Source organism: Chroicocephalus ridibundus, unplaced genomic scaffold, assembly GCF_963924245.1.
Source record: "Chroicocephalus ridibundus unplaced genomic scaffold, bChrRid1.1 SCAFFOLD_587, whole genome shotgun sequence".
Lineage (NCBI taxonomy): Eukaryota > Metazoa > Chordata > Aves > Charadriiformes > Laridae > Chroicocephalus > Chroicocephalus ridibundus.
In genome coordinates this window covers 1-25,531 of record NW_026961603.1, presented here as the reverse complement: position 1 = coordinate 25,531, position 25,531 = coordinate 1, and the positions used below count along the sequence as shown (strand labels likewise).

At 68.3% G+C, this 25,531-nt stretch overlaps 1 protein-coding gene across 1 annotated transcript in view; it reads right to left on the bottom strand.

Annotated features, from left to right (window-relative positions):
- The window catches only part of MYBPC2 (myosin binding protein C2), a gene marked incomplete at its 5' end in the record, with an annotated part of 36,873 nt that extends 11,346 nt beyond the window's left edge, over positions 1-25,527 (bottom strand). Inside the window, 15 exon segments of the mRNA XM_063322046.1 lie at positions 2,649-2,737; positions 2,836-3,003; positions 4,930-5,064; positions 6,665-6,853; positions 9,838-9,942; positions 11,261-11,420; positions 13,700-13,839; positions 13,954-13,983; positions 15,360-15,466; positions 18,471-18,636; positions 19,889-20,055; positions 22,641-22,746; positions 22,843-22,967; positions 24,403-24,418; positions 25,431-25,527. Coding sequence (XP_063178116.1) covers positions 2,649-2,737; positions 2,836-3,003; positions 4,930-5,064; positions 6,665-6,853; positions 9,838-9,942; positions 11,261-11,420; positions 13,700-13,839; positions 13,954-13,983; positions 15,360-15,466; positions 18,471-18,636; positions 19,889-20,055; positions 22,641-22,746; positions 22,843-22,967; positions 24,403-24,418; positions 25,431-25,527 — 1,800 coding nt within the window.
- Between the last annotated feature and the right edge of the window lie 4 nt (positions 25,528-25,531).

The window sequence follows — 25,531 nt, the reverse complement described above, 5'->3', positions numbered from 1 at the left end:
CATCTGTGGGGCTGGGGGGCCCTGTGGGGCTGGGAGTGCCATCTATGGGGCTGGGGATCCCATCTGTGGGGCTGGGAGTGCCCTATGGGGCCGGGGGTCCCATCTGTGGGGCGGGGGGGGCCTGTGGGGCTGGGGGGCCCTGTGGGGCTGGGAGTGCCAGGTATGGGGCTGGGGGTCCCATCTATGGGGCTGGGGGTCACATCTGTGGGGCTGGGGGTCACATCTGTGGGGCTGGGGGGGCCTGTGGGGCTGGGAGTGCCATCTATGGGGCTGGGGGGCCCATCTGTGGGGCTAGGAGTTCCCATCTATGGGGCTGCGGGGTGCCCTATGGGGCTGGGAGTGCCCTGTGGGGCTGGGGGTCCCATCTATGGGGTTGAGAGTGCCCTGTGGGGCTGGGGGTCCCATCTGTGGGGCTGGGGGGGCCCTGTGGGGCTGGGGGGGCCCTATGGGGCTGGGAGTCCTATCTATGGGGCTGGGGGTGCCCTATGGGGCTGGGGGTGCCATCTATGGGGCTGGGGGTCCCATCTATGGGGCTGGGGGGGCCCTGTGGGGCTGGGGGTGCCATCTATGGGGCTGGGGGTCCCATCTATGGGGCTGGGGGGGCCCTGTGGGGCTGAGAGTGCCCTATGGGGCTGGGGGTCCCATCTATGGGGCTGGGGGTGCCCTATGGGGCTGGGGGTCCCATCTATGGGGCTGGGGGTCCCATCTGTGGGGCTGGGGGGGCCCTATGGGGCTGGGAGTCCTATCTATGGGGCTGGTGGCCCCATCTGTGGGGCTGGGATTGCCCTATGGGGCTGGGAGTGCCATCTGTGGGGCTGGGGGGCCCCTGTGGGGCTGGGAGTGCCAGGTATGGGGCTAGGCCACGGGGCTGGGGGTGCCGTCTGTGGGGCTGGGAGTCCTATCTATGGGGCTGGTGGTCCCATCTGTGGGGCTGGGGGTCCCATCTGTGGGGCTGGGGGTGCCCTATGGGGCTGGGAGTCACATCTGTGGGGCTGGGAGTGCCATCCGTGGGGCTGGGAGTCACATTTACGGGGCTGGGAGTCACATCTGTGGGGCTGGGAGTCCCATCTATGGAGTTGAGAGTGCCCTATGGGGCTGGGGGTCCCGTCTGTGGGGCTGGGCCATGGGGCTGGGGGTGCCGTCTGTGGAGCCGGGAGTCCCATCTATGGGGCTAGGGGGTGGCCTATGGGGCTGTGGGGTGCACTATGGGGCCGGGAGTCCCATCTATGGGGCTAGGAGTTCCCATCTATGGGGCTGGGAGCCACATTTATGGGGCTGGGACGTCCCATCTATGGGGCTAGGAGTTCCCGTTTGTGGGGCTGTGGAGTGCCCTATGGGGCTGGGAGTCCCATCTATGGGGCTGGGAGGTGCCCTATGGGGCCGGGATTCCCATCTATGGGGCTAAGAGTTACCATCTATGGGGCCGGGAGTCCCATCTATGGGGCTGGGAGGTGCCCTATGGGGCCGGGATTCCCATCTATGGGGCCGGGAGTCCCATCTATGGGGCTGGGATTCCCATCTATGGGGCCGGGAGTCCCATCTATGGGGCTAGGAGTTTCCATCTATGGGGCTGTGAGGTGCCCTATGGGGCCGGGATTCGCATCTATGGGGCTAAGAGTTACCATCTATGGGGCCGGGAGTCCCATCTATGGGGCTGGGAGTTCCCATCTATGGGGCTGGGAGTCCCATCTGTGGGGCTGGGAGTTTCCATCTATGGGGCTGGCAGGTGCCCTATGGGGCCGGGATTCCCATCTATGGGGCTAGGAGTTCCCATCTATGGGGCCGGGATTCCCATCTATGGGGCTAAGAGTTACCATCTATGGGGCCGGGAGTCCCATCTATGGGGCTGGGAGGTGCCCTATGGGGCCGGGATTCCCATCTATGGGGCTGAGTTACCATCTATGGGGCCGGGAGTCCCATCTATGGGGCTGGGAGGTGCCCTATGGGGCCGGGATTCCCATCTATGGGGCTAAGAGTTACCATCTATGGGGCCGGGAGTCCCATCTATGGGGCTAGGAGTTCCCATCTATGGGGCTGGGAGGTGCCCTATGGGGCCGGGATTCCCATCTATGGGGCTAAGAGTTACCATCTATGGAGCCGGGAGTCCCATCTATGGGGCTGGGAGTTCCCATCTATGGGGCTGGGACTCCCATCCGTGGGGGCTGGGGCCGCCCTATGGGGCCGCGACTTCCCATCTATGGGGCTGGGAGTCCGATCTGTGGGGCTAGGAGTTTCCATCTATGGGGCTGGGAGGTGCCCTATGGGGCCGGGATTCGCATCTATGGGGCTAAGAGTTACCATCTATGGGGCCGGGAGTCCCATTTATGGGGCTGGGAGGTGCCCTATGGGGCTGGGATTCCCATCTATGGGGCCGAGAGTCCCATCTATGGGGCTGGGAGTTCCCATCTATGGGGCTGGGATTCCCATCTATGGGGCTGGGAGTTCCCATCTATGGGGCTGGGATTCCCATCTGTGGGGCTGGGACTCCCATCTATGGGGCCGGGATTCCCATCTGTGGGGCTGGGACCTTCTCCGTAGTGCCTCGGGGGGGGCCGCCCTATGGGGCCCGGACTCCCCCTGAAGCGGGGTTTGCCCTACAGGGTCCTGCGCCGCGGGGCGCCCCATAGCGCCGTGGGGCGCCCCCTTACCTGGAAGGGGATGACGAGGTTGACCTGCTCCCCCACCTTCCGCACGTAGGTCTGGCGCAGGTGCCGCGGCAGCCGGATCTTGGGGCGCTCTGGGGCGAAACGTGTGGGGTGTGGGGGGGGTGCTGAGCGTCCCGTGGGGCCGGGCCAGGGGGCGGCGTGTGGGGCAGCCCCACGGCTCGTCACGCACCCACGATCTCGCGGATGGTGACGGGCTGGGCCAGCGTGGCCGGGGGGCTGGGCCCCGCGATGTTCACCCCGATGACGCGGAACAGCAGCTTCTCCCCCGTCGGCAGCCCCCGCACCGTGAACCCACAGCGCTCCACCAGCTCCGTGTTAGCTGGGACCCACTGATCCTCTGGGGGGCAGGGGGGTTATGGGGCTGGGGGGCAATGGGGCTGGGGGTTGGGGGGCAATGGGGCAGCCCCCGCACCGTGAACCCACAGCGCTCCACCAGCTCCATGTGCGCCGGGACCCACTGATCCTCTGGGGGGCAGGGGGGTTATGGGGCTGGGGGGCAATGGGGCAGCCCCCGCACCGTGAACCCACAGCGCTCCACCAGCTCCGCGTGCGCCGGGACCCACTGATCCTCTGGGGGGCAGGGGGGTTATGGGGCTGGGGGCAATGGGGCAGCCCCCGCACTGTGAACCCACAGCGCTCCACCAGCTCCGCGTGCGCCGGGACCCACTGATCCTCTGGGGGGCAGGGGGATATGGGGCTGGGGGGCTGTGGGGCTGGGGGGCAATGGGGCAGCCCCCAAACCCCAGCGCTCCACCAGCTCCGTGTTAGCTGGGACCCACTGATCCTCTGGGGGGCAGGGGGGTTATGGGGCTGGGGGTCAATGGGGCTGGGGTGCAATGGGGCTGGGGGCAACGGGGCACGGGGTTCGGATCTTGTGGGGTTGGGTTGCTGTGGGGCTGGGGGCTATGGGGCTGGGGTGCAATGGGGCTGGGGTGCTGCGGGGCTGGGGGTCAATGGGGCTGGGGCGGTATGGGGCAGGGGGTCAATGGGGCTGACGGTCAATGGGGCTGGGGGTTGGAATCTTGGGGGGCTGTGGGGCTGGGGGTCAATGGGGCTGGGGGTCAATGGGGCTGGGGGCAATGGGTCACGGGGTTGGGATCTTGTGAGGTTCCGTTGCTGTGGGGCTGGGGTGCTGGGGGGGCTGGGGGTCAATGGGGCTGGGGGTCAATGGGGCTGGGGGCTGGGGGGCTATGGGGCTGGGGGTCAATGGGGCTGGGGGTTGGGGGGCAATGGGGCAGCCCCCAAACCCCAGCGCTCCACCAGCCCCGCGTTGGCCGGGACCCACTGATCCTCTGGGGGGCAGCAGGGTTATGGGGCTGGGGGGCTGTGGGGCTGTGGGGCAATGGGTCACGGGGTTGGGATCTTGTGAGGTTGGGTTGCTGTGGGGCTGGGGTGCTGTGGGGCTGGGGGTTGGGACCTTATGGGGTTGGGGGGCTATGGGGCAGGGGGTCAATGGGGCTGGGATGCTATGGGGCTGGGGGGGCTATGGGGCAGGGGGTCAATGGGGCTGGGGGTTGGGGGGCAATGGGGCAGCCCCCAAACCCCAGTGCTCCACCAGCTCCGCGTTGGCCGGGACCCACTGATCCTCTGTGGGGCAGCACGGTTATGGGGCTGTGGGGCTGGGAGGCAGCTTGGGGGGCCAATGGGGCAGGGGGTTGGGGGGCAATGGGTCTGGGGGTCGATGGGGCAGGGGGGTGGGATCTTGTGGGGTCGGGTTGCTGTGGGGCTGGGGGGCAGGAGAGTTTGGGGTGCTGTGGGGCAGGGGGTCGGGTTGCTATGGGGCTGGGGGAAGGGTTGGGGGGCAGTGGGGCAGGGGTTTGGGGCGCTATGGGGCAGAGTGTGGGTCGGGGGTGGGGTGGGGTGTCTGTCTTGGCCCCCCCCGCAGAGTGTGGGCTGGGGGGGGTTGGGGGTCGGGGCGGGGGGTTGTGGGGCGGGGTGTGGGTCGCTATGGGGCAGGCTGTGGGGCGGGCCGTGGGGCTCACCCCCCTGCCGGCAGTACTCCACGCGGGGGCCGTCGGTGGGGCTCGGGGGGGGGGGGGGTGGTTGGGGGTCGGGGGTGGGTTGTGGGGCAGGGTGTGGGTCGCTATGGGTCGCTATGGGGCGGGCCGTGGGGCTCACCCCCCTGCCGGCAGTACTCCACGTGGTGGCCGTCGGTGGGGCTCGGGGGGGGGTGGTGGTGGGGGGTGGTTGGGGGTCCGGGCGGGGGGGTTGTGGGGCGGGGTGTGGGTCGCTATGGGGCGCTATGGGGCGCTATGGGGCTCACCCCCCTGCCGGCAGTACTCCACGCGGTAGCCGTCGATGCCCCCCGCCCCCACGCGCTCGGGCGGGCGCCACTTCAGCGTCGCCGTCGTGTCCGTGACGTCATCCAGCGCCAGGTGCGTCGGCTCGCTCGTGGGGGCTGCGCGCGCCGTGACGTCACACACGCGCACCCCCCACCCCCACCCCCCCCCCAAACAAGGGACCCCCAACCGACCCCCAGAGACCCCCCAGGAGCCCTCCCAGTGCCCCCAGTTCAACACCCCCAGTGCCCCCCAGTCCCTTCCCAGTCCCCCCATTCCCCCCAGTGCCCCCAGTTCCCCCAGTCCCTCCCAGTTCCCCCAGTTCCCCCAGTCCCCCCAGTCCCCCCGTTCCCCCCAGTCCCCCCAGTCCCCCAGTTCCCCCCAGTGCCCCCAGTCTCTTCCCAGTCCCCCCAGTTCCCCAGTTCCCCCCAGTCCCTCCAGTCCCTCCCAGTCCCCCCAGTTCCCCAGTCCCTCCAGTTCCCCCAGTCCCTCCCAGTTCCCCCAGTCCCTCCCAGTTCCCCAGTCCCCCCAGTTCCCCAGTTCCCCCAGTCCCTCCCAGTCCCCCCAGTTCCCCAGTCTCCCCATTCCCCCAGTTCCCCCCAGTTCCCCCCAGTCCTCCAGTTCCCCCAGTCCCTCCCAGTCCCCCCAGTTCCCCATTCCCCCAGTTCCCCCCGGTCCCCCAGTTCCCCCAGTCCCTCCCAGTCCCTCCCAGTGTCCCCATTTCCCCACTTCCCCAGTTCCCCCCAGTTCCCCATTTCCCCACTCCCCCCAGTGCCCCCAGTTCCCCAGTCCCTTCCCACTGCTCCACTCCCCCCACTCCCCCCCAGTTCCCCCGTTCCCCCAGTCCCTCCCAGTCCCCCCATTCCCAGTTCCCCATTCCCCCAGTTCCCCCAGTCCCCCCAGTCCCCCCAATTCCCCCAGTCCTCCCAGTCCCTCGCAGTCCCTCCCAGTCCCCCCGTTCCCCCAGTTCCCCCCAGTTCCCCCCAGTTCCCCCAGTTCCCCCCAGTTCCTCCCAGTCCCTCCCAGTCCCCCCAGTTCCCCCAGTCCCCCCAGTCCCTCCCAGTTCCCCCAGTCCCCCCATTCCCCCATCCCCCCAGTTCCCCAGTTCCCCCAGTCCCTCCAGTCCCCCCAGTCCCTCCCAGTCCCCCCAGTTCCCCCATTCCCCCCAGTCCCTCCCAGTTCCCCCAGTCCCCCCATTCCCCCAGTCCCCCAGTTCCCCAGTCCCTTCCCAGTTCCCCCCAGTCCCCCCAGTCCCTCCCAGTCCCCCCAGTTCCCCAGTGCCCCCAGTTCCCCAGTCCCCCCACTCCCCCCATTCCTCCCACTCCCCCAGTCTCCCCAGTCCCTCCCAGTTCCCCCCAGTTCCCCAGTCCCCCTAGTTCCCCCAGTCCCTCCCAGTCCCCCCAGTCCCCCCATTCCCCATTCCCCCAGTCCCCCCAGTTACCCCCAGTTCCCCCCAGTCCCTCCCAGTCCCCCCCAGTCCCCCCTGTTCCCCCAGTTCCCCAGTCCCTCCCAGTCCCCCAGTCCCCCAGTCCCTTCCCAGTCCCTCCCAGTCCCCCCAGTTCCCCCCATTCCCCCAGTCCCCCCAGTTCCCCCCATTCCCCCAGTGCCCCAGTTCCCCCCAGTCCCTCCCAGTCCCTCCCAGTCCCTCCCAGTCCCTCCCAGTCCCCCCAGTCCCCCCAGTCCCTCCCAGTCCCCCCCGTCCCCGTGCCCGTGCCGCACCGATGGGCATGAAGGGGGCGCTGCTGTGGCTGGGCGGGGAGAGGCCGATGGCGTTGAGCGCGAGCACGCGCATCTCGTAGCGCACGCCCTCCAGCATGCGCGCGGACAGCAGGCTCCCGCCCGCCTGCGCCTCGAAGTTCACCTTCATCCAGCGCCGCGAGCCCTGCTTCTTCCGCTCCACCAGGTACCCTGCGGGCGGGGGGACGGGGACACGGGGACAGGGGGGGACGGGGGGACACGGGGACACGGGGGGGGATGGGGACACGTCGGGGGAGAGGGACACGGGGGGACATGGGGGCAACAGGGACACGGGGACACGGGGACGACAGGGGGGGACACGGGGACATGGGGACACGGGGGGGACACGGGGACACGTCAGGGGAGAGGGACACGGGGGGGGACGGGGACATGGGGGGACAGGGGCGACAGGGACACAGGGGGGGACGGGGACACGGGGACACAGGGGCGACATGGGGGGGACAGGGGGACACGGGGACACGGGGAGGGATGGGGACACAGGGAACACGGGGACACGGGGGGGACGGGGACATGGGGGGACACGGGGACACAGGGACACAGGGGCACAGGGACACGGGGGGGGACACGGGGACATGGGGACACGGGGGGGACACGGGGACACGGGGACACGTCGGGGGAGAGGGACACGGGGGGACACGGGGACATGGGGGGGACAGGGGGACATGGGGACACGGGGGGGGACAGGGGGGGACACGGGGACATGGGGACACGGGGGGGACACGGGGGGGACACGGGGACACGGGGACACGTCGGGGGAGAGGGACACGGGGGGGGACAGGGACATGGGGGGACAGGGGCGACAGGGACACGGGGGGGACGGGGACACGGGGGGACAGGGACACGGGGGGGGACACGGGGACACAGGGGCACAGGGACATGGGGGGGGACACGGGGACACGGCAGGGGATGGGGACATGGGGACACGGGGGGGACGGGGACATGGGGGGGACAGGGGGACACAGGGACACAGGGGCACAGGGACCCGGGGGGGGACACGGGGACATGGGGGGGACACGGGGACATGGGGGGCATGGGGACACAGGGGGGGATGAGGACATGGGGGGGATGGGGACGGGGGGGGACGGGGACATGGGGGCAACAGGGACACGGGGGGGGACACGGGGACATGGGGGGGACACGGGGACATGGGGGGGATGGGGACACAGGGGGGATGAGGACATGGGGGGGGATGGGGACATGGGGGGAGGATGGAGACGGGGGGGGACAGGGACATGGGGGCAACAGGGACACGGGGGGGGACAGGGACATGGAGGGACGAGGACATGGCGGGACACGGGGACACGGGGGGGATGGGGACACGTATGGGGGGATGGGGACACAGGGGGGACGGGGACATGGGGGGGGACGGGGACATGGGGGGGGACGGGGACACGGGGGGGATGGGGACACAGCGGGGGATGAGGACATGGGGGGGACAGGGACACACAGGGGGGAGAGGGACATGGGGGGACACAGGGACATGGGGGGGATGGGGACATAGGGGGTAGGGGGACATGGGGGGGACAGGGACACGGGGGGGACAGACACGGGGGGACACGGGGACACGGGAGGGGATGGGGACAGGGGGACATGGGGGGGGATGGGGACACGTGTGGGGGGATGTGGACATGGGGGGGACATGGGGACACGGGGGGGGAGAGGGACGTGTGGGGGTGACATGGACACAGGGGGGGATGGGGACACGGGGGGACACAGACCCGGGGGGACACAGACACACGGGGGGGATGGGGACACGTGAGGGGGGACGGGGACATGGGGGGGGACAGGGAGACATGGGGGGACACGGGGACACACCGGGGGAACAGGAACACGGGGGGGGACGGGGACATGTTGGGGGGGAGAGGGACATGTGGGGGGACGCAGACATGGGGGGGGACAGGGACATGTGTGAGGGGAGGGGGACACACGGGGGGGACGGGGACACGTGTGAGGGGGGACACAGACGTGGGGGGGGACAGGGACATATGAGGGGGACACGGACATGGGGGGGACACGGACACGGGGGGGGACATGGACACGGGGGGGGACGGGGACACGGGGGGGGACGGGGACATGTGGGGGGACACGGGGACACCCAGGAGCGGTGACACAGGACAGGCATGGGCAGGGACACACGTAGGGAGGGGACACGCGTGGGACACACGTGCAAGGGCAGGGACACGCGTGTGCGGGGTCAGGCGTGTTGGGGACACGCGTGTGCGGGGTCAGGCGGGGTCAGGACACGCGTGTTTGGAGTCAGGCGTGTTGGGGACACGCGTGTGGGGGGTCAGGCAGGGTCAGGACACGCGTGTGTGGGGTCAGGCGTGTTGGGGAGACGCGTGTTTTGGGTCAGGCGGGGTCAGGACACGCGTGTGTGGGGTCAGGTGGGGTCAGGACACACGTGTGTGGGGTCAGGCATGTTGGGGACACGCGTGCTTGGGGTCAGGCGTGTTGGGGACACGCGTGTTTGTGGTCAGGCGGGGTCAGGACACGCGTGTTTGGGGCCAGGTGTGTTGAGGACACGCGTGTGCGGGGTCAGGCACGGTCAGGACACGCGTGTTTGGGGTCAGGCGTGTTGGGGACACGCGTGTTTGGGGTCAGTCGGGGTCAGGACACGCATGTGCGGGGTCAGGTGTGTTGGGGACACGCGTGTGCGGTGTCAGGCGTGTTGGGGACACGCGTGTTTTGGGTCAGGCGTGTTGGGGACACACGTGTGCAGGGTTAGGAGGGGTCAGGACACGCGTGTGTGGGGTCAGGCGTGTTGGGGACACGCGTGTGTGGGATCAGGCGGGGTCAGGACACGCGTGTTTGTGGTCAGGCGTGTTGGGGACACGCGTGTTTGGGGTCAGGCGTGTCGGGGACACGCGTGTGCGGTGTCAGGCGGGGTCAGGACATGCGTGTTTGGGGTCAGGCGTGTTGGGGACACGTGTGTGCGGTGTCAGGCAGGGTCAGGACACGCGTGTTTGGGGTCAGGCGTGTTGGGGACACGCGTGTGTGGAGTCAGGAGGGGTCAGGACACGCGTGTGTGGGGTCAGGCGTGTTGGGGACATGTGTGTATGGGGTCAGGCGGGGTCAGGCGGGGTCAGGACACGCGTGTGCGTTGTCAGGCGTGTTGGGGACACGCGTGTGCTCACCGATGATGGGCTGCCCCCCGTCGTACTTGGGGGGGTCCCAGGCCACCACGGCCCAGTCCTCCCCCACCGAGGTGATGCGCACGGCCTCGGGGGGGTCGGGGACGTCTGCGGGGACACGGGGACACGCTGGCACCGGGGACACGCCACCGCGCGACGGGGGGGGACACCCCCCCCCCCCCCTCCCCGGCCACCGCTGTCCCCTCGTCCCCAGCCCTGGGTCCCCCCCGTCCCCCGTGTCCCCTGACTCCCCGTGTCCCCGGCCACCCCCACGTCCTCGTGTCCCCGATGTCCCCTGTGACCCCCGTGTCCCCCATGGCCCCTGTCACCCTCATGTCCCCGGTGTCCCCCGTGTCCCCTGCCACCCCCATGTCCCCTGTGTCCCCTGCCATGCCTGTGTCCCTGTGTCCCCTGTCACCCCTGTGTCCCCATGTCCTCTGCCATCCCTCTGTCCCCATGTCCCCCGTGTCCCCCGTGTCCCCTGCCATCCCCGTGTCCCCCGTCACCCCCATGTCCCTGCCACCCCTGTGTGCCCCATGTCCCCTGTGTCCCCTGGTGTCCCCTGTCACCCCTGTGTCCCCCTGTCCCCATGTCCTCTGCCGTCCCCGTGTCCCCATGTCCCCCGTCACCCCCATGTCCCTGTGTCCCCTGTGTCCCCCATGTCCCCTGCCACCCCCATGTCCCCATATCCCCTGCCATCCCTGTGTCCCCTGTCACCCCCATGTCCCTGTCCCCTGTGTCCCCCGTGTCCCCTGCCGTGCCTGTGTCCCTGGTGTCCCCTGTCACCCCCGTGTCCCCATGTCCTCTGCCATCCCCGTGTCCCCATGTCCCCCGTCACCCCCATGTCCCCGTGTGCCCTGTGTCCCCCATGTCCCCTGCCATCCCCATGTCCCCCGTCACCCCCATGTCCCCATGTCCTCTGCCATCCCTCTGTCCCTGTGTCCCCTGCCACCCCCATGTCCCTGTCCCCTGTGTCCCCCACGTCCCCTGCCGTGCCTGTGTCCCCTGGTGTCCCCTGTCACCCCCGTGTCCCCCTGTCCCCATGTCCTCTGCCATGCCCGTGTCCCCTGTCACCCCCGTGTCCCCATGTCCCCCGTCACCCCCATGTCCCTGTGTTCCCTGTGTCCCCCATGTCCCCTGCCATCCCCGTGTCCCCTGTCACCCCCGTGTCCCCATGTCCCCTGTCACCCCTGTGTCCCCGTGTCCCCTGCCACCCCCATGTCCCCGTGTCCCCTGTGTCCCCCATGTCCCCTGCCATCCCCGTGTCCCCTGTCACCCCTGTGTCCCCGTGTCCCCATGTCCCCCGTCACCCCCATGTCCCTGTGTCCCCTGTGTCCCCCATGTCCGCTGCTGTCCCCTGCTGTCCCCTGCCACCCCCCTGTCCCCCGCCACCCCCCCGTCCCTGTGTCCCCGTGTCCCCCCTTACCGACCACCCTGAGGAGGATGGTGGCGGTGTCCTCGCCGGCGGGGTTTGTCACCCGGATGGTGTAGCGTCCCTCGTCCCCGCGCTCCGCGCTCTCGATGACGAAGCTGCTCAGGTCGGGCTTTTGCTCCAGGTGCACCCGGCCCTCGGCCAGCGAGAACTCCTGGGGACGGGGACACGCTGGGGACGCGGGGACACGGACGGGGGACAGGGGACGCGGGGACACAGACGTGGCACTGGGGATGTGGGGACGGGGACACGGACGGGGGACAGGGGACGCGGGGACACGGACGTGGCACTGGGGACGCGGCGACGGGGACACGGACAGGGGACAGGGGACGTGGGGACACGGACGGGGGACAGGGGAGGTGGGGATGGGGACACGTGGGTGGCACTGGGGGCGCGGGGATGGGACAGGGGACGCGGGGACACGGACTGGGGACAGGGGACGTGGGGACACAGACGGGACAGGGGACATGGGGATGGGACAGGGGACGCGGGGACACGGATGGGGGACAGGGGACGTGGGGATGGGGACACGGACATGGGACAGGGGACGCGGGGACACGGACATGGCACTGGGGACGTGGGGACAGGGACACGGATGGGGGACAGGGGACGTGGGGACACGGACGGGGGACAGGGGACGCGGGGATGGGACAGGGGACAGGGGGCACGGATGGGGGACAGGGGACGTGGGGATGGGGACACGGACATGGGACAGGGGACGTGGGGACACGGACGTGGCACTGGGGACGTGGGGACGGGGACACAGATGGGGGACAGGGGACGTGGGGACACGGACGGGGGACAGGGAAGGTGGGGACACGGATGTGGCACTGGGGACGTGGGGACGGGGACACGGACGGGGGACAGGGGACATGGACGTGGGTCGGGGACGTGGGGATGGGACAGGGGACGTGGGGACGGGGACACGGACATGGGACGGGACGTGGGGATGGGGACACGTGGGATATAGGACATGGGGACGGGGACACGGGGATGGGGACACAGACATGGGATATAGGACATGGGGACGGGGACACGGATGTGGCACAGGGGACATGGGGACAGGGACAGGGATGTGGGATAGGGGACACGGGGACGGGGACATGGACAGGGGACATGGGGATGGGGACACGGACGTGGGACAGGGGACGTGGGGACATGGAACACGGGGACAGGAGGACGCGGGGATGCGGGGACATGGGACATGGGGACAGGGACACGGGGACGTGGGACGTGGGGACACACCACAGGGGCACAGGAACACGCTGGGATGTGTCACGGGGACACGGGGGGACACGGGACCCTCCAGGGTGGGGACATGGGGACACATGGGGACACGGGACCCCCCAAGATGGGGACACGGGGACACACATGGGGACACGGGACCCTCCAAGGTGGGGACACGGGGACACGGGGGGGACACAGGGGGGACACGGGGACACGGGACCCTCCAAGATGGGGACACGGGGACATGGGGGGACACGGGGGGACATGGGGCCCTCCAAGGTGGGGACATGGGGACACGGGGGGACATGAGGGGACCCGGGACCCCCCAAGACAAGGACACGGGGACACGGGGGGACACGGGACCCTCCCAGGTAGGGACATGGGGACATGGGGGGGGGACATGGGAGACCCCAGGGTGGGGACACGGGGACACGGGACCCTCCAAGACGGGGACGGGGGGACATGGGGGGACACGGGGGGACATGGGACCCTCCCAGGTAGGGACATGGGGACATGGGGGGGGGGACATGGGAGACCCCAGGGTGGGGACACGGGGACACGGGACCCTCTGAGCTGGGGACATGGGGACACACATGGGGACACGGGACCCTCCAAGGTGGGGACACGGGGACACGGGGGGACACGAGACCCCCCAAGACAAGGACATGGGGACGTGGGGGGACACTGGACCCTCCCAGGTAGGGACATGGGGACACGGGGGGGGGGACATGGGAGACCCCAGGGGGGGGACACGGGGACACGGGACCCCCCAAGACGGGGACATGGGGACACGGGGGGGGGGGGGACATGGGACATCCCAGGGTGGGGACACGGGGACACGGGACCCTCTGAGCTGGGGACATGGGGGGACACGGGACCCCCAAGACAAGGACACGGGGACATGGGGGGACACGGGACCCTCCCAGGTAGGGACATGGGGACACGGGGGGGGGGACATGGGACATCCCAGGGTGGGGACATGGGGACATGGAGCCCCCCAAGGTGGGGACACGGGGGGACACGGGACCCCCCAAGACAAGGACACGGGGGGGACGCGGGGACCCACCTGGGGACACGGGACCCCCCAAGTCAGGGATGTGGGGACAGGGGGGGACACGGGGACCCCCCGAGATGGGGCCGTGGGGCCACGGGGGTGGGGGGGGGGGGGTGTGACACGGGGGGAGGGGACACCGGGGGGGGTGTCACCTTGTCGTCCTTGGCCCAGGTGACGGCGGGCGCCGGCTCCCCCGAGATGGGGACGTCGAGGCGCAGCTTGTTCCCGGCCACCACCACCAGCGTGTTCTCGCCCGCGCGCCCCGAACAGTCCAGGTGGATCTTGGGGGGCTCTGGGGGGGCGGGGGGGGGCGGGGGGGGGGGGTCACACCGCCGTGGGGGCCCCCCTGTGTCCCCCCCCCCCCCCCCCCAGTGTCCCCATGTCCCCCCCCCCGGTGTCCCCTCACCTTGCTTGGGGACGTACTCCACCTTGATCTCTGTTGGGGGGCAGCAAAGGGTTAATTGGGGGTGGGGGGGTGGGGGAGTGTCCCCAAATGTCACACCCCCCCCGGTGACGTCACGTTTGGGGACAGGGGCTTGAGACACGCCCCCCCCCCCCCCCCCCCAAAAAGTGTCCCCAAGGGGCGCGTGTGTGTCGGCCCCCCCCCAGACCCATAAGTGCCCCCCCCAGACCCACAAGTGTTCCCTCAGACCCATAAGTGCTCCCTCAGACCCACAAGTGCTCCTCCCAGACCCACAAGTGCCCCCCCCAGACCCACAAGTGCCCCCCTCAGACTCACAAGTGCCCCCCTCAGACCCATAAGTGTCCCCCCCCGACCCATAAGTGCCCCCCTCAGACCCATAAATGCCCCCCCCAGCCCCACAAGTGCCCCCCAGGCCGTAAGTCTCCCCTCAACCCAAGTGTCCCCAAAGGTCCTGTGTCCCCCCGGCCCCCCAAGTCGCCCCAGACCCACAAGTGCCCCCAGCTCCCCAGGTGCGCCCCAGACCCACAAGTCGCCCCAGCCCCACAAGTGCCCCCAGCTCCCCAGGTGCGCCCCAGCCCCCCAAGTCGCCCCCAGCCCCCCAATTGTCCCCAGCCCCCCAGTTGTCCCCAGCCCCCCAGGTCCACCCCAGCCCCCCAAGTGCCCCCCAGCCCCTCAAGTCGCCCCAGCCCCCCAAGTGCCCCCAGCCCCCCAAGTGTCCCTAGCCCCCCAGGTCCCCCCCAGCCCCCCAAGTAACTCCCAGCCCCACAAGTTGCCCCCAGCCCCACAAGTGCCCCCCAGGCCGTAAGTCTCCCCTCAACCCAAGTGTCCCCAAAGGTCCTGTGTCCCCCCGGCCCCCCAAGTCACCCCAGCCCCACAAGTGCCCCCAGCCCCACAAGTGCCCCCCAGCCCCTCAAGTGCCCCCAGCCCCCCAATTGTCCCCAGCCCCCCAGGTCCACCCCAGCCCCCCAAGTGCCCCCCAGCCCCTCAAGTCGCCCCAGACCCACAAGTGCCCCCAGCCCCCCAGGTCCACCCCACCCCCCCAAGTGCCCCCCGGCCCCCCAAGTTGCCCCCAGCCCCACAAGTGCCCCCCAGGCCGTAAGTCTCCCCTCAACCCAAGTGTCCCCAAAGGTCCTGTGTCGCCCCAGACCCACAAGTCGCCCCAGACCCACAAGTGCCCCCAGGTCCCCAGGTGCGCCCCAGCCCCCCAAGTCCCCCCCAGCCCCCCAAGTGCCCCCAGCCCCACAAGTGCCCCCCAGGCCGTAAGTCTCCCCTCAACCCAAGTGTCCCCAAAGGTCCTGTGTCCCCCCGGCCCCCCAAGTCGCCCCAGACCCACAAGTGCCCCCAGCTCCCCAGGTGCGCCCCAGCCCCCCAAGTGCCCCCAGCCCCACCGAGGAAGTTGAGCTTGGCGGAGAGGGAGAGGGCGTAGCCGTCGGGGACGAAGGTGTAATCCCCCTCATCCTCGGGGCGCACGTCGTCGATCACCAGCTTGTGGATCCTGGGGGGGGGACGGACACGACACGGGGGCGGTTGGGGGGCGCCCCACGGCGTGGGGTGATGGGCCGGGGGGCGCCCCTCACGCGTGGGGCCGGGGGGGGCTGCGGTCGTCCCAGGGGGCCTTGGGGGGGTGGGAGGCCCAATGGGGGGCTTCTGGCACCCCCCCCCCGAGACCCCCACGGGTGGCTCCAGCCCCACTGAGACCCCCATGGGTGGCTCCAACCCACCCCCCAAGACCCCCATGGGTGGCTCCAACCCCCTTGAGACCCCCATGGGTTCCTCCAACCCACTCCCCCAAGACCCCCATGGGTTCCTCCAGCCCCACTGAGACCCCCATGGGTTCCTCCAACCCTTCCAAGACCCCCATGGGGGTCTCCAACACCTCTGAGACCCCCATGGGTTCCTCCAACCCCCTTGAGACCCCCATGGGTTCCTCCAAGACCCCCATGGGTTCCTCCAACCCACTCCCCCGAGACCCCCATGGGTGGCTCCAACCCCTCGGAGAACCCTATGGGTGGCACCGACCCCCCCTCCCAGACCCCCCTGAGGTGCCTCCAGGCCCCCTGTGAGGTGTCCCCAACCCCACCGAGACCCCCATGGGTTCCTCCAACCCCTCCAAGACCCCCATGGGTGGCTCCAACCCCCTTGAGACCTCCATGGGTGGCTCCAACCCCTCCAAGACCCCCATGGGTGGCTCCAACCCCCTTGAGACCCCCATGGGTTCCTCCAACCCCTCGGAGAACCCTATGGGTGGCACCAACCCCCTCTCCCAGACCCCCCTGAGGTGCCTCCAAGCCCCCCGTGAGGTGTCCCCAACCCCACCGAGACCCCCCATAGGTTCCTCCAGCCCCACTGAGACCCCCATGGGTGGCTCCAACCCCCTTGAGACCCCCATAGGTTCCTCCAGCCCCACTGAGACCCCCATGGGTGGCTCCAACCCTCTTGAGACCCCCATGGGTTCCTCCAACCCATTCCCCCGAGACCCCCATGGGTTCCTCCAACACCTCCGAGACTCCCATGGGTGGCTCCAACCCCCTTGAGACCCCCATGGGTTCCTCCAGCCCCACTGAGACCCCCATGGGTGGCTCCAACCCCCTTGAGACCCCCATGGGTTCCTCCAGCCCCACTGAGACCCCCATGGGTGGCTCCAACCCCCTTGAGACCCCCATGGGTGGCTCCAACCCCTCGGAGAACCTTATGGGTGGCACCAACCCCCTCTCCCAGACCCTCCTGAGGTGCCTCCAAGCCCCCCGTGAGGTGTCCCCAACCCCACCGAGACCCCCATGGGTTCCTCCAACCCACTCCCCCAAGACCCCCATGGGTGGTTCCAACCCCGTTGAGACCCCCATGGGTTCCTCCAACCCCTCCAAGACCCCCATGGGTGGTTCCAACCCCGTTGAGACCCCCATGGGTTCCTCCAGCCCCTCCAAGACCCCCATGGGTGGCTCCAACCCCCGTGAGACCCCCATGGGTTCCTCCAACCCCTCCAAGACCCCCATGGGTGGCTCCAACCCTCTTGAGACCCCCATGGGTTCCTCCAGCCCCACTGAGACCCCCATGGGTGGCTCCAACCCCCTTGAGACCCCCATGGGTTCCTCCAACCCCTCGGAGAACCCTATGGGTGGCACCAACCCCCTCTCCCAGACCCCCCTGAGGTGCCTCCAAGCCCCCCGTGAGGTGTCCCCAACCCCACCGAGACCCCCCATGGGTTCCTCCAACCCCTCCAAGACCCCCATGGGTGGCTCCAACTCCTCGGAGACCCCCATAGGTTCCTCCAGCCCCACTGAGACCCCCATGGGTGGCTCCAACCCTCTTGAGACCCCCATGGGTTCCTCCAACCCATTCCCCCGAGACCCCCATGGGTTCCTCCCACACCTCCGAGACTCCCATGGGTGGCTCCAACCCCCTTGAGACCCCCATGGGTGGCTCCAACTCCTCGGAGAACCCTATGGGTGGCACCGACCCCCTCTCCCAGACCCCTATGAGGTGCCTCCAACCCCTCCAAGCCCCCCGTGAGGTGTCTCCAACCCCTCTGAGACCCCCCATGGGTTCCTCCAACCCCCTTGAGACTCCCATGGGTTCCTCCAGCCCCACTGAGACCCCCATGGGTGGCTCCAACCCCCTTGAGACCCCCATGGGTTCCTCCAACCCCTCGGAGAACCTTATGGGTGGCACCAACCCCCTCTCCCAGACCCCCCTGAGGTGCCTCCAAGCCCCCTGTGAGGTGTCCCCAACCCCACCGAGACCCCCATGGGTGGCTCCAACCCACTCCCCCAAGACCCCCATGGGTGGTTCGAACCCCGTTGAGACCCCCATGGGTTCCTCCAACCCCTCCAAGACCCCCATGGGTGGCTTTAACTTCCTTGAGACCCCCATGAGTTCCTCCAAGACCCTCATGGGTTCCTCCAATCCCTCTGAGACCCCCATGGGTGGCTCCAACCCCCTTGAGACCCCCATGGGTTCCTCCAACCCCTCCAAGACCCCCATGGGTGGCTCCAACCCCCTTGAGACCCCCATGGGTTCCTCCAACCCCTCCAAGACCCCCATGGGTGGCTCCAACCCCCTTGAGACCCCCATGGGTTCCTCCAACCCCTCCAAGACCCCCATGGGTGGCTCCAACCCCCTTGAGACCCCCATGGGTGGCTCCAACCCCTCCAAGACCCCCATGGGTGGCTCCAACCCCCTTGAGACCCCCATGGGTTCCTCCAACCCACTCCCCCAAGACCCCCATGGGTTCCTCCAGCCCCACTGAGACCCCCATGGGTGGCTCCAACCCCTTGAGACCCCCATGGGTTCCTCCAGCCCCACTGAGACCCCCATGGGTGGCTCCAACCCCCTTGAGACCCCCATGGGTTCCTCCAACCCCTCGGAGAACCCTATGGGTGGCACCGACCCCCTCTCCCAGACCCCCCTGAGGTGCCTCCAAGCCCCCCGTGAGGTGTCCCCAACCCCACCGAGACCCCCATGTGGGGGGTGGGGGTGTGTGTCCCCCCCCCGGCGCCCACCTGCCGGTGTGGGAGATGTGGATGCGCTTGCTGGGGCGCACCTCCACCCCGTTCTTGAACCAACGTCCCGTCACCTTCTCGTCCGACACCTCGCACTTGAAGACGGCCTGTTCCGTCGCCTGCACCGTCAGGTCCGCCATGTCCTGCAGCACCTCCAGCTGCTTCTCTGGGGGGGGGACACACACACACACACATGGGACACGCGGGGTTGGGGGACCCCCCCCTCTCCTTATCCCTAGGAACCCCCCTGAGATGCCTCCAGGCATCTCCTGGAACCCGTGGGACCTCCCGGGCGTCCCTCGGGGCCCTTGAGAACGTGCGGATACCCCATGGGAAGCCCCCTGAGATGCCTCCAGGCACCTCCGGCACGTTCTGGACACCCCCTGGAGACCCCCCCCCCCCCTCCCCGGCACCACTGGGACCTCCTGGACACCTCCCAGCACCCATGGGACCTTCTGAATACCCCATGGAAAGCCCCCCAAGACCCTTCCAGGTACCTCTGGCACCCTCTGGAGACCCACCACCATCCCAGAGACCCACCATGGGACCTCCTGGACACCCTCTGGAACCCCCTGGAGACCCCACCCCCACCCCCGGGCACCACTGGGACCTTCTGGAGACCCACCACCATCCCGGAGACCCACCATGGGACCTCCTGGACACCCTCTGGAACCCCCTGGAGACCCCACCCCCACCCCCGGGCACCACTGGGACCTTCTGGAGACCCATCACCACCACTGGGACCTTCTGGACACCCTCAGCATCCATGGGACCTCCTGGATACCCCACGGAAAGCCCCCGAGACCCCTCCAGGCACCTCTGGCACCTTCCGGAGACCCACCATCACCCCCGGGACCTCCTGGACACCCCCAGCATCCATGGAAACCCCTTGAGATCCCCTCAGGGACCCCTCCAGGAGCCTTGGACACCCCCGGGATCACCTGGAGACCCCCCAAAACATCTCCTGGGACCTCCTGGACACCTCCCAGCACCCATGGGACCTTCTGGATCCCCCATGAAAAGCCTCCGAGATCCCTCCAGGCACCACTGGGACCTCCTGGACACCTCCCAGCACCCATGGGACCTTCTGGACACCTCCCAGCACCCATGGGACCTTCTGGATCCCCCATGGAAAGCCTCCGAGATCCCTCCAGGCACCACTGGGACCTCCTGGACACCTTCAGCACCCGTGGGACTCCCCCCCCACTGCCCCCAGGGACCCTCCAGACGCCCTGGGCACCTCCTGGGGTCCTCCGGGACCTCACCCGTGGAGCCCTCCAGGGCCTCCTGGGACTCCAAAGGGACCCTCAAACAGCCCCCAAACATCTCCTAGATCTTCTGGAGACCCCTCAGCACCCATGGGACCCTCCCAGCACCTCGAGGTGCTCCCCCCCCGCCCCCCCACCAGGGACACCTACCCTCCACGATGATCTCGGCCTCGCTCTCCCCCCCGTTGGTCATGATCTTGTAGCGTCCCGTGTCCTCCTTGGTGGCCTCGTTGATGATGAGATAGTGCTTCTTGCCGTCCTTCTTGAAGCGGTACTTGAAGGTCTCCTCCCGCGTCAGCTCCACCCCGTCCTTCATCCTGCGGCGGCGGCAGGGACACGTGACACGGCAGGGACGGGCGGCGGAGACAGACACGGGACGGTGGGGACGGACACGTGGTGGTGGGGATGGAGGTGGACGGTGGAGATGGACACGGGATGGTGGGGATGGAGATGGGTGGTGGGGATGAGCATGAGATGGTGGGATGGACCCGGGATGGTGGGATGGACATGAGAAGGTGAGGATGAACATGGGATGGTGGGGATGAAGATGGGATGGTGGGATGGACCCGGGATGGTGAGGATGGACCCGGGATGGTGGGGATGAGCATGGGATGGTGGGATGGACACAGGATGGTGGGGATGGACATGAGATGGTGGGATGGACACGGGATGGTGGGATGGACACGGGATGGTGGGATGGACACGGGATGGTGGGGATGGACATGGGATGGTGGGGATGGACACGGGATGGTGGGATGGACACAGGATGGTGGGGATGGAGGTGGTGTGGTGGAGATGGACATGGGATGGTGGGGATGGACACGGGATGGTGGGATGGACCCGGGATGGTGGGGATGGACACAGGATGGTGGGATGGACACAGGATGGTGGGGATGGACATGGGATGGTGGGATGGACACGGGATGGTGGGATGGACACAGGATGGTGGGGATGGAGGTGGTGTGGTGGAGATGGACATGGGATGGTGGGGATGGACACGGGATGGTGGGATGGACACGGGATGGTGGGGATGGACATGAGATGGTGAGGATGGACATGGGATGGTGGGGATGAAGATGGGATGGTGGGATGGACCCGGGATGGTGGGGATGGACACGGGATGGTGGGATGGATACGGGATGGTGGGATGGACATGGGACGGTGGAGATGGACACAGGATGGTGGGATGGACACGGGATGGTGGGATGGACACAGGATGGTGGGGATGGACACGGGATGGTGGGGATGGACACAGGATGGTGGGGATGGACACGGGATGGTGGGATGGACACAGGATGGTGGGGATGGACACGGGATGGTGAGGATGGAGGTGGATGGTGGGGATGGACACAGGATGGTGGGATGGACACGGGATGGTGGGATGGACACACGATGGTGGAGATGGAGGTGGCGTGGTGGAGATGGACATGGGATGGTGGAGGTGGACATGGGATGGTGGGGATGGACACATGGTGGGGATGGACACACAGTCGTGGATACGGACATGTGGTGGTGGATACGGACATATGGTGGAGATGGAGACGTGGTGGGATGGACATGGATGGTGGAGATGGACACGTGGAGATGGCCACGGGATGGAGATGGCCATGGGATGGGATGGATGCGTGGTGGGGATGGACACGGGGTGGGGATGGCCATGGGATGGAGATGCCCAGGTGGTGGGATGGACACGTGGTGGGATGGATGTGTGGTGGAGATGGACACGGGATGGAGATGGCCACGTGGTGGGATGGATGTGTGGTGGAGATGGACACGGGATGGAGATGGCCACGTGGTGGAGGTGGATGCGTGGTGGGGATGGCCATGGGATGGAGATGGCCACGTGGTGGGATGGACATGGGGTGGGGATGAACATGTGGAGATGGCCATGGGATGGAGATGGACATGGGGTGGGATGGCCACGTGGTGGAGAAGGACACGTGGTGGGATGGACACATAGTGGAGATGGCCACAGGATGGAGACGGACACGTGGTGGGGATGGCCATGGGGTGGGGGTGGACACGTGGTGGGATGGATGTGTGGTGGGGATGGCCACGTGGTGGAGATGGACGTGGGATGGAGATGGACATGGGATGGAGATGGACGTGGGATGGAGATGGACACGTGGTGGGATGGAGATGGACACGTGGTGGGATGGCCACGGGATGGAGATGGCCATGGGATGGAGATGGCCACGTGGTGGAGATGGACGTGGGATGGAGATGGACATGGGATGGAGATGGACGTGGGATGGAGATGGACATGGGATGGAGATGGATGTGGGATGGAGATGGACACGTGGTGGGATGGCCACGGGATGGAGATGGACCGAGATGGAGATGGACACGTGGTGGAGATGGACATGGGGTGGGATGGACACGGGATGGAGATGGACATGGGATGGAGATGGACATGGGGTGGGACGGACACGTGGTGGAGATGGACACGGGATGGAGATGGCCACATGGTGGAGATGGACACGGGGTGGAGATGGACACGGGATGGAGATGGCCACATGGTGGGATGGACACGTGGTGCAGATGGACACGGGGTGGGGATGGCCACATGGTGGAGATGGCCACATGGTGGGATGGACACGTGGTGGGATGGACACGGGGTGGGGATGGAGACGTGGTGGGATGGACATGGGTGGTGGAGATGGACACGTGGAGATGGACATGGGATGGAGATGGCCACGTGGTGGAGAAGGACACGTGGTGGGATGGCCACGGGGTGGAGATGGCCACGGGATGGAGATGGCCACGTGGTGGTGGGGCTGGCCCCCCGCGCGAGCCCACGGCCACCCACTGGTGGGCTGGAGGGAGACAAGGACACCCCATCCCCCCACCCCGCCATGTGGCCACGTGGACATGGGTGTCCCCACCCCCCTCCCCCGCTCACCACATGACTTGGGCGCCCTCCTCCGAGACCTCGGCCTCCAGCACCACCCGCTCGCCCACCACCACCTGCTGGTCGTCCAGGCCCTTGGCGATGGTCACGGGGGGCTCTGGGGGGGCAGGGGCGCAAGGTCACCCCGGGGTTGGGGGGGGTGTCACGGGGACCGTCCCCCCCGCCCCCCGCCCCCCCGCTGGGGGGCGCCCACCTTTGACGAAGACCTCGGTGAAGCATTTCTCCTCGTTGACGCGACACTCGTAGGCGGCGTCGTCGGCCAGGGAGCACTTGTGGATGGTGAGGATGCGCTTCAGCCCCACGTTCTCGAAGACGTACCTGGGGGGGGGGGACGGGGACACGGGGGACAACGGGGGACGTTGGATGGCGGGGGGACACGGGGGGACACGGGGGGACACGTGGCGGACGTAGATATGGGGGGACACCAGGATTCAGGGGGACACGGTGAGACATGTGGTGGACGTAGACATGGGGGGACACCAGGATTCGGGGGGACGTGGTGGGACACGTGGTGGACGTACACGTGGGGGGACACCAGGTTGTGGGGCAACACGGGGACGTAGAGGGGACATGGGGTTGTGGGGGGGACAATGGGGGATGTTGGATGGGGGGGGACATGGGGGGACACGGGGGGACACGTGGTGGACGTAGACACGAGGGGACACCAGGATTCAGGGGGACGTGGGGGGACACGTGGTGGACGTAGATGTGGGGGGACACCAGGTTGTGGGGCGACATGGGGATATGGGGGGGACATGGGGACAATGGGGGACGTTGGATGGGGGGGGACACGGGGGGACACCAGGATTCGGGGGGACGTGGGGGGACATGGTGGGACACGTGGCGGACGTAGACACAGGGGGACACCAGGATTCGGGGGGACGTGGGGAGACGGGGGGACGTGGTGGGACACGTGGTGGACGTAGACGTGGGGGGACACCAGGTTGTGGGGCGACACGGGGACGTGAGGGGGACACGGGGACAATGGGGGACGTTGGATGGCGGGGGGACACGGGGGGGACACGGGGGGACACGTGGCGGACGTAGATATGGGGGGACACCGGGATTCAGGGGGGACACGGTGGGACACGTGGTGGATGTAGACGTGGGGGGACACCAGGTTGTGGGGCGAGACGGGGACGTGGGGGGGACACGGGACAACGGGGGGGACATGGGGACACGGGGGGGGACACGAGGGTGTGGGGGGGACACGGGGGGGACACCAGGATTCGGGGACACGTGGGGACACGTGGGGGGACACCAGGTTGTGGGGGGACACGGGGACGTGGGGGGGACACACACACAGCCCCACGGAGCCCCAAATCCCCCTCCCCCACCCCCAGAGCCCCCCCCCCCCCCCCGGACCCCCCAGCCCTGACCCCCAGCCCCACATCCCGCCCCACATCCCCCCATAACCCACCTGCAGACCCCCCCCGACTCCCCCCTCCAGCCCCTCTCCATCACCCCATAACCCCCTGTGTCCCCCTCCAGCCCCACATAACCCCCTCCAGCCCCACATAACCCCCTCCCCAGCCCCCCAACTCACCCCACATCCCGCCCCACATCCCGCCCCACATGCCTGGGGCTCACTCAGTGCTGGGTTTGATGAGCTGCCCCTTCTTCTACCCCCTCCAGCCCCCATAACCCCCCAAAACCCCCCATAACCCCCCTGTACCGCCCATCCCTGACCCCCCCACTCCCTCCCCAGCCCCACATCCCGCCCCACATCCCGCCCCACATGCCCGGGGCTCACTTGGTGCTGGGTTTGACGAGCTGCCCCTTCTTCTACCCCCCATCCCACCCCCATAACCCCCCATAACCCCCCTGTATCTCCCTCCAGACCCACATAAACCCCCTCCAGCCCCCTCCCCAGCCCCCAACTCGCCCCACATCCCGCCCCACATCCCGCCCCACATGCCTGGGCATCACTTGGTGCTGGGTTTTGATGAGTTGCCCCTTCTTCTACCCCCTCCAGCCCCCCATAGCCCCCCAAAACCCCCCATAACCCCCCTGTACCGCCCATCCCTGACCCCCCCACTCCCTCCCCAGCCCCACATCCCGCCCCACATCCCGCCCCACATCCCCAGGGCTCACTTGGTGCTGGTTTGACGAGCTGCCCCTTCTTCTACCCCCCATCCCACCCCCATAACCCCCCATAACCCCCCTGTATCTCCCTCCAGACCCACATAAACCCCCTCCAGCCCCCTCCCCAGCCCCCCAACTCGCCCCACATCCCGCCCCACATCCCGCCCCACATGCCTGGGCATCACTTGGTGCTGGGTTTTGATGAGTTGCCCCTTCTTCTACCCCCCTCCAGCCCCCCATAGCCCCCCAAAACCCCCCATAACCCCCCTGTACCGCCCATCCCTGACCCCCCCACTCCCTCCCCAGCCCCACATCCTGCCCCACATCCCGCCCCACATCCCCAGGGCTCACTGGTGCTGGGTTTGACGAGCTGCCCCTTCTTCTACCCCCCATCCCACCCCCATAACCCCCTGTATCTCCCTCCAGCCCCACATAAACCCCCTCCAGCCCCGTCCCCAGCCCCCCAACTCGCCCCACATCCTGCCCCACATCCCGCCCCACATGCCCGGGGCTCACTTGGTGCTGGGTTTGATGAGCTGCCCCTTCTTCTACCCCCCTCCAGCCCCCCATAGCCCCCCAAAACCCCCTTGTATCCCCTTCCAGCCCCACATAAACCCCCTCCAGCCCCCTCCTCAGCCCCACATCCTGCCCCACATCCCGCCCCACATGCCCGGGGCTCACTTGGTGCTGGTTTGATGAGCTGCCCGTTCTTGTACCACTTGAGGGGCAGGTCGGGGTCGCTGAGCTCCACCATGAGCTTGATCTTGTTGCCTTTGTCCACCTGGTACGCGGGGTCC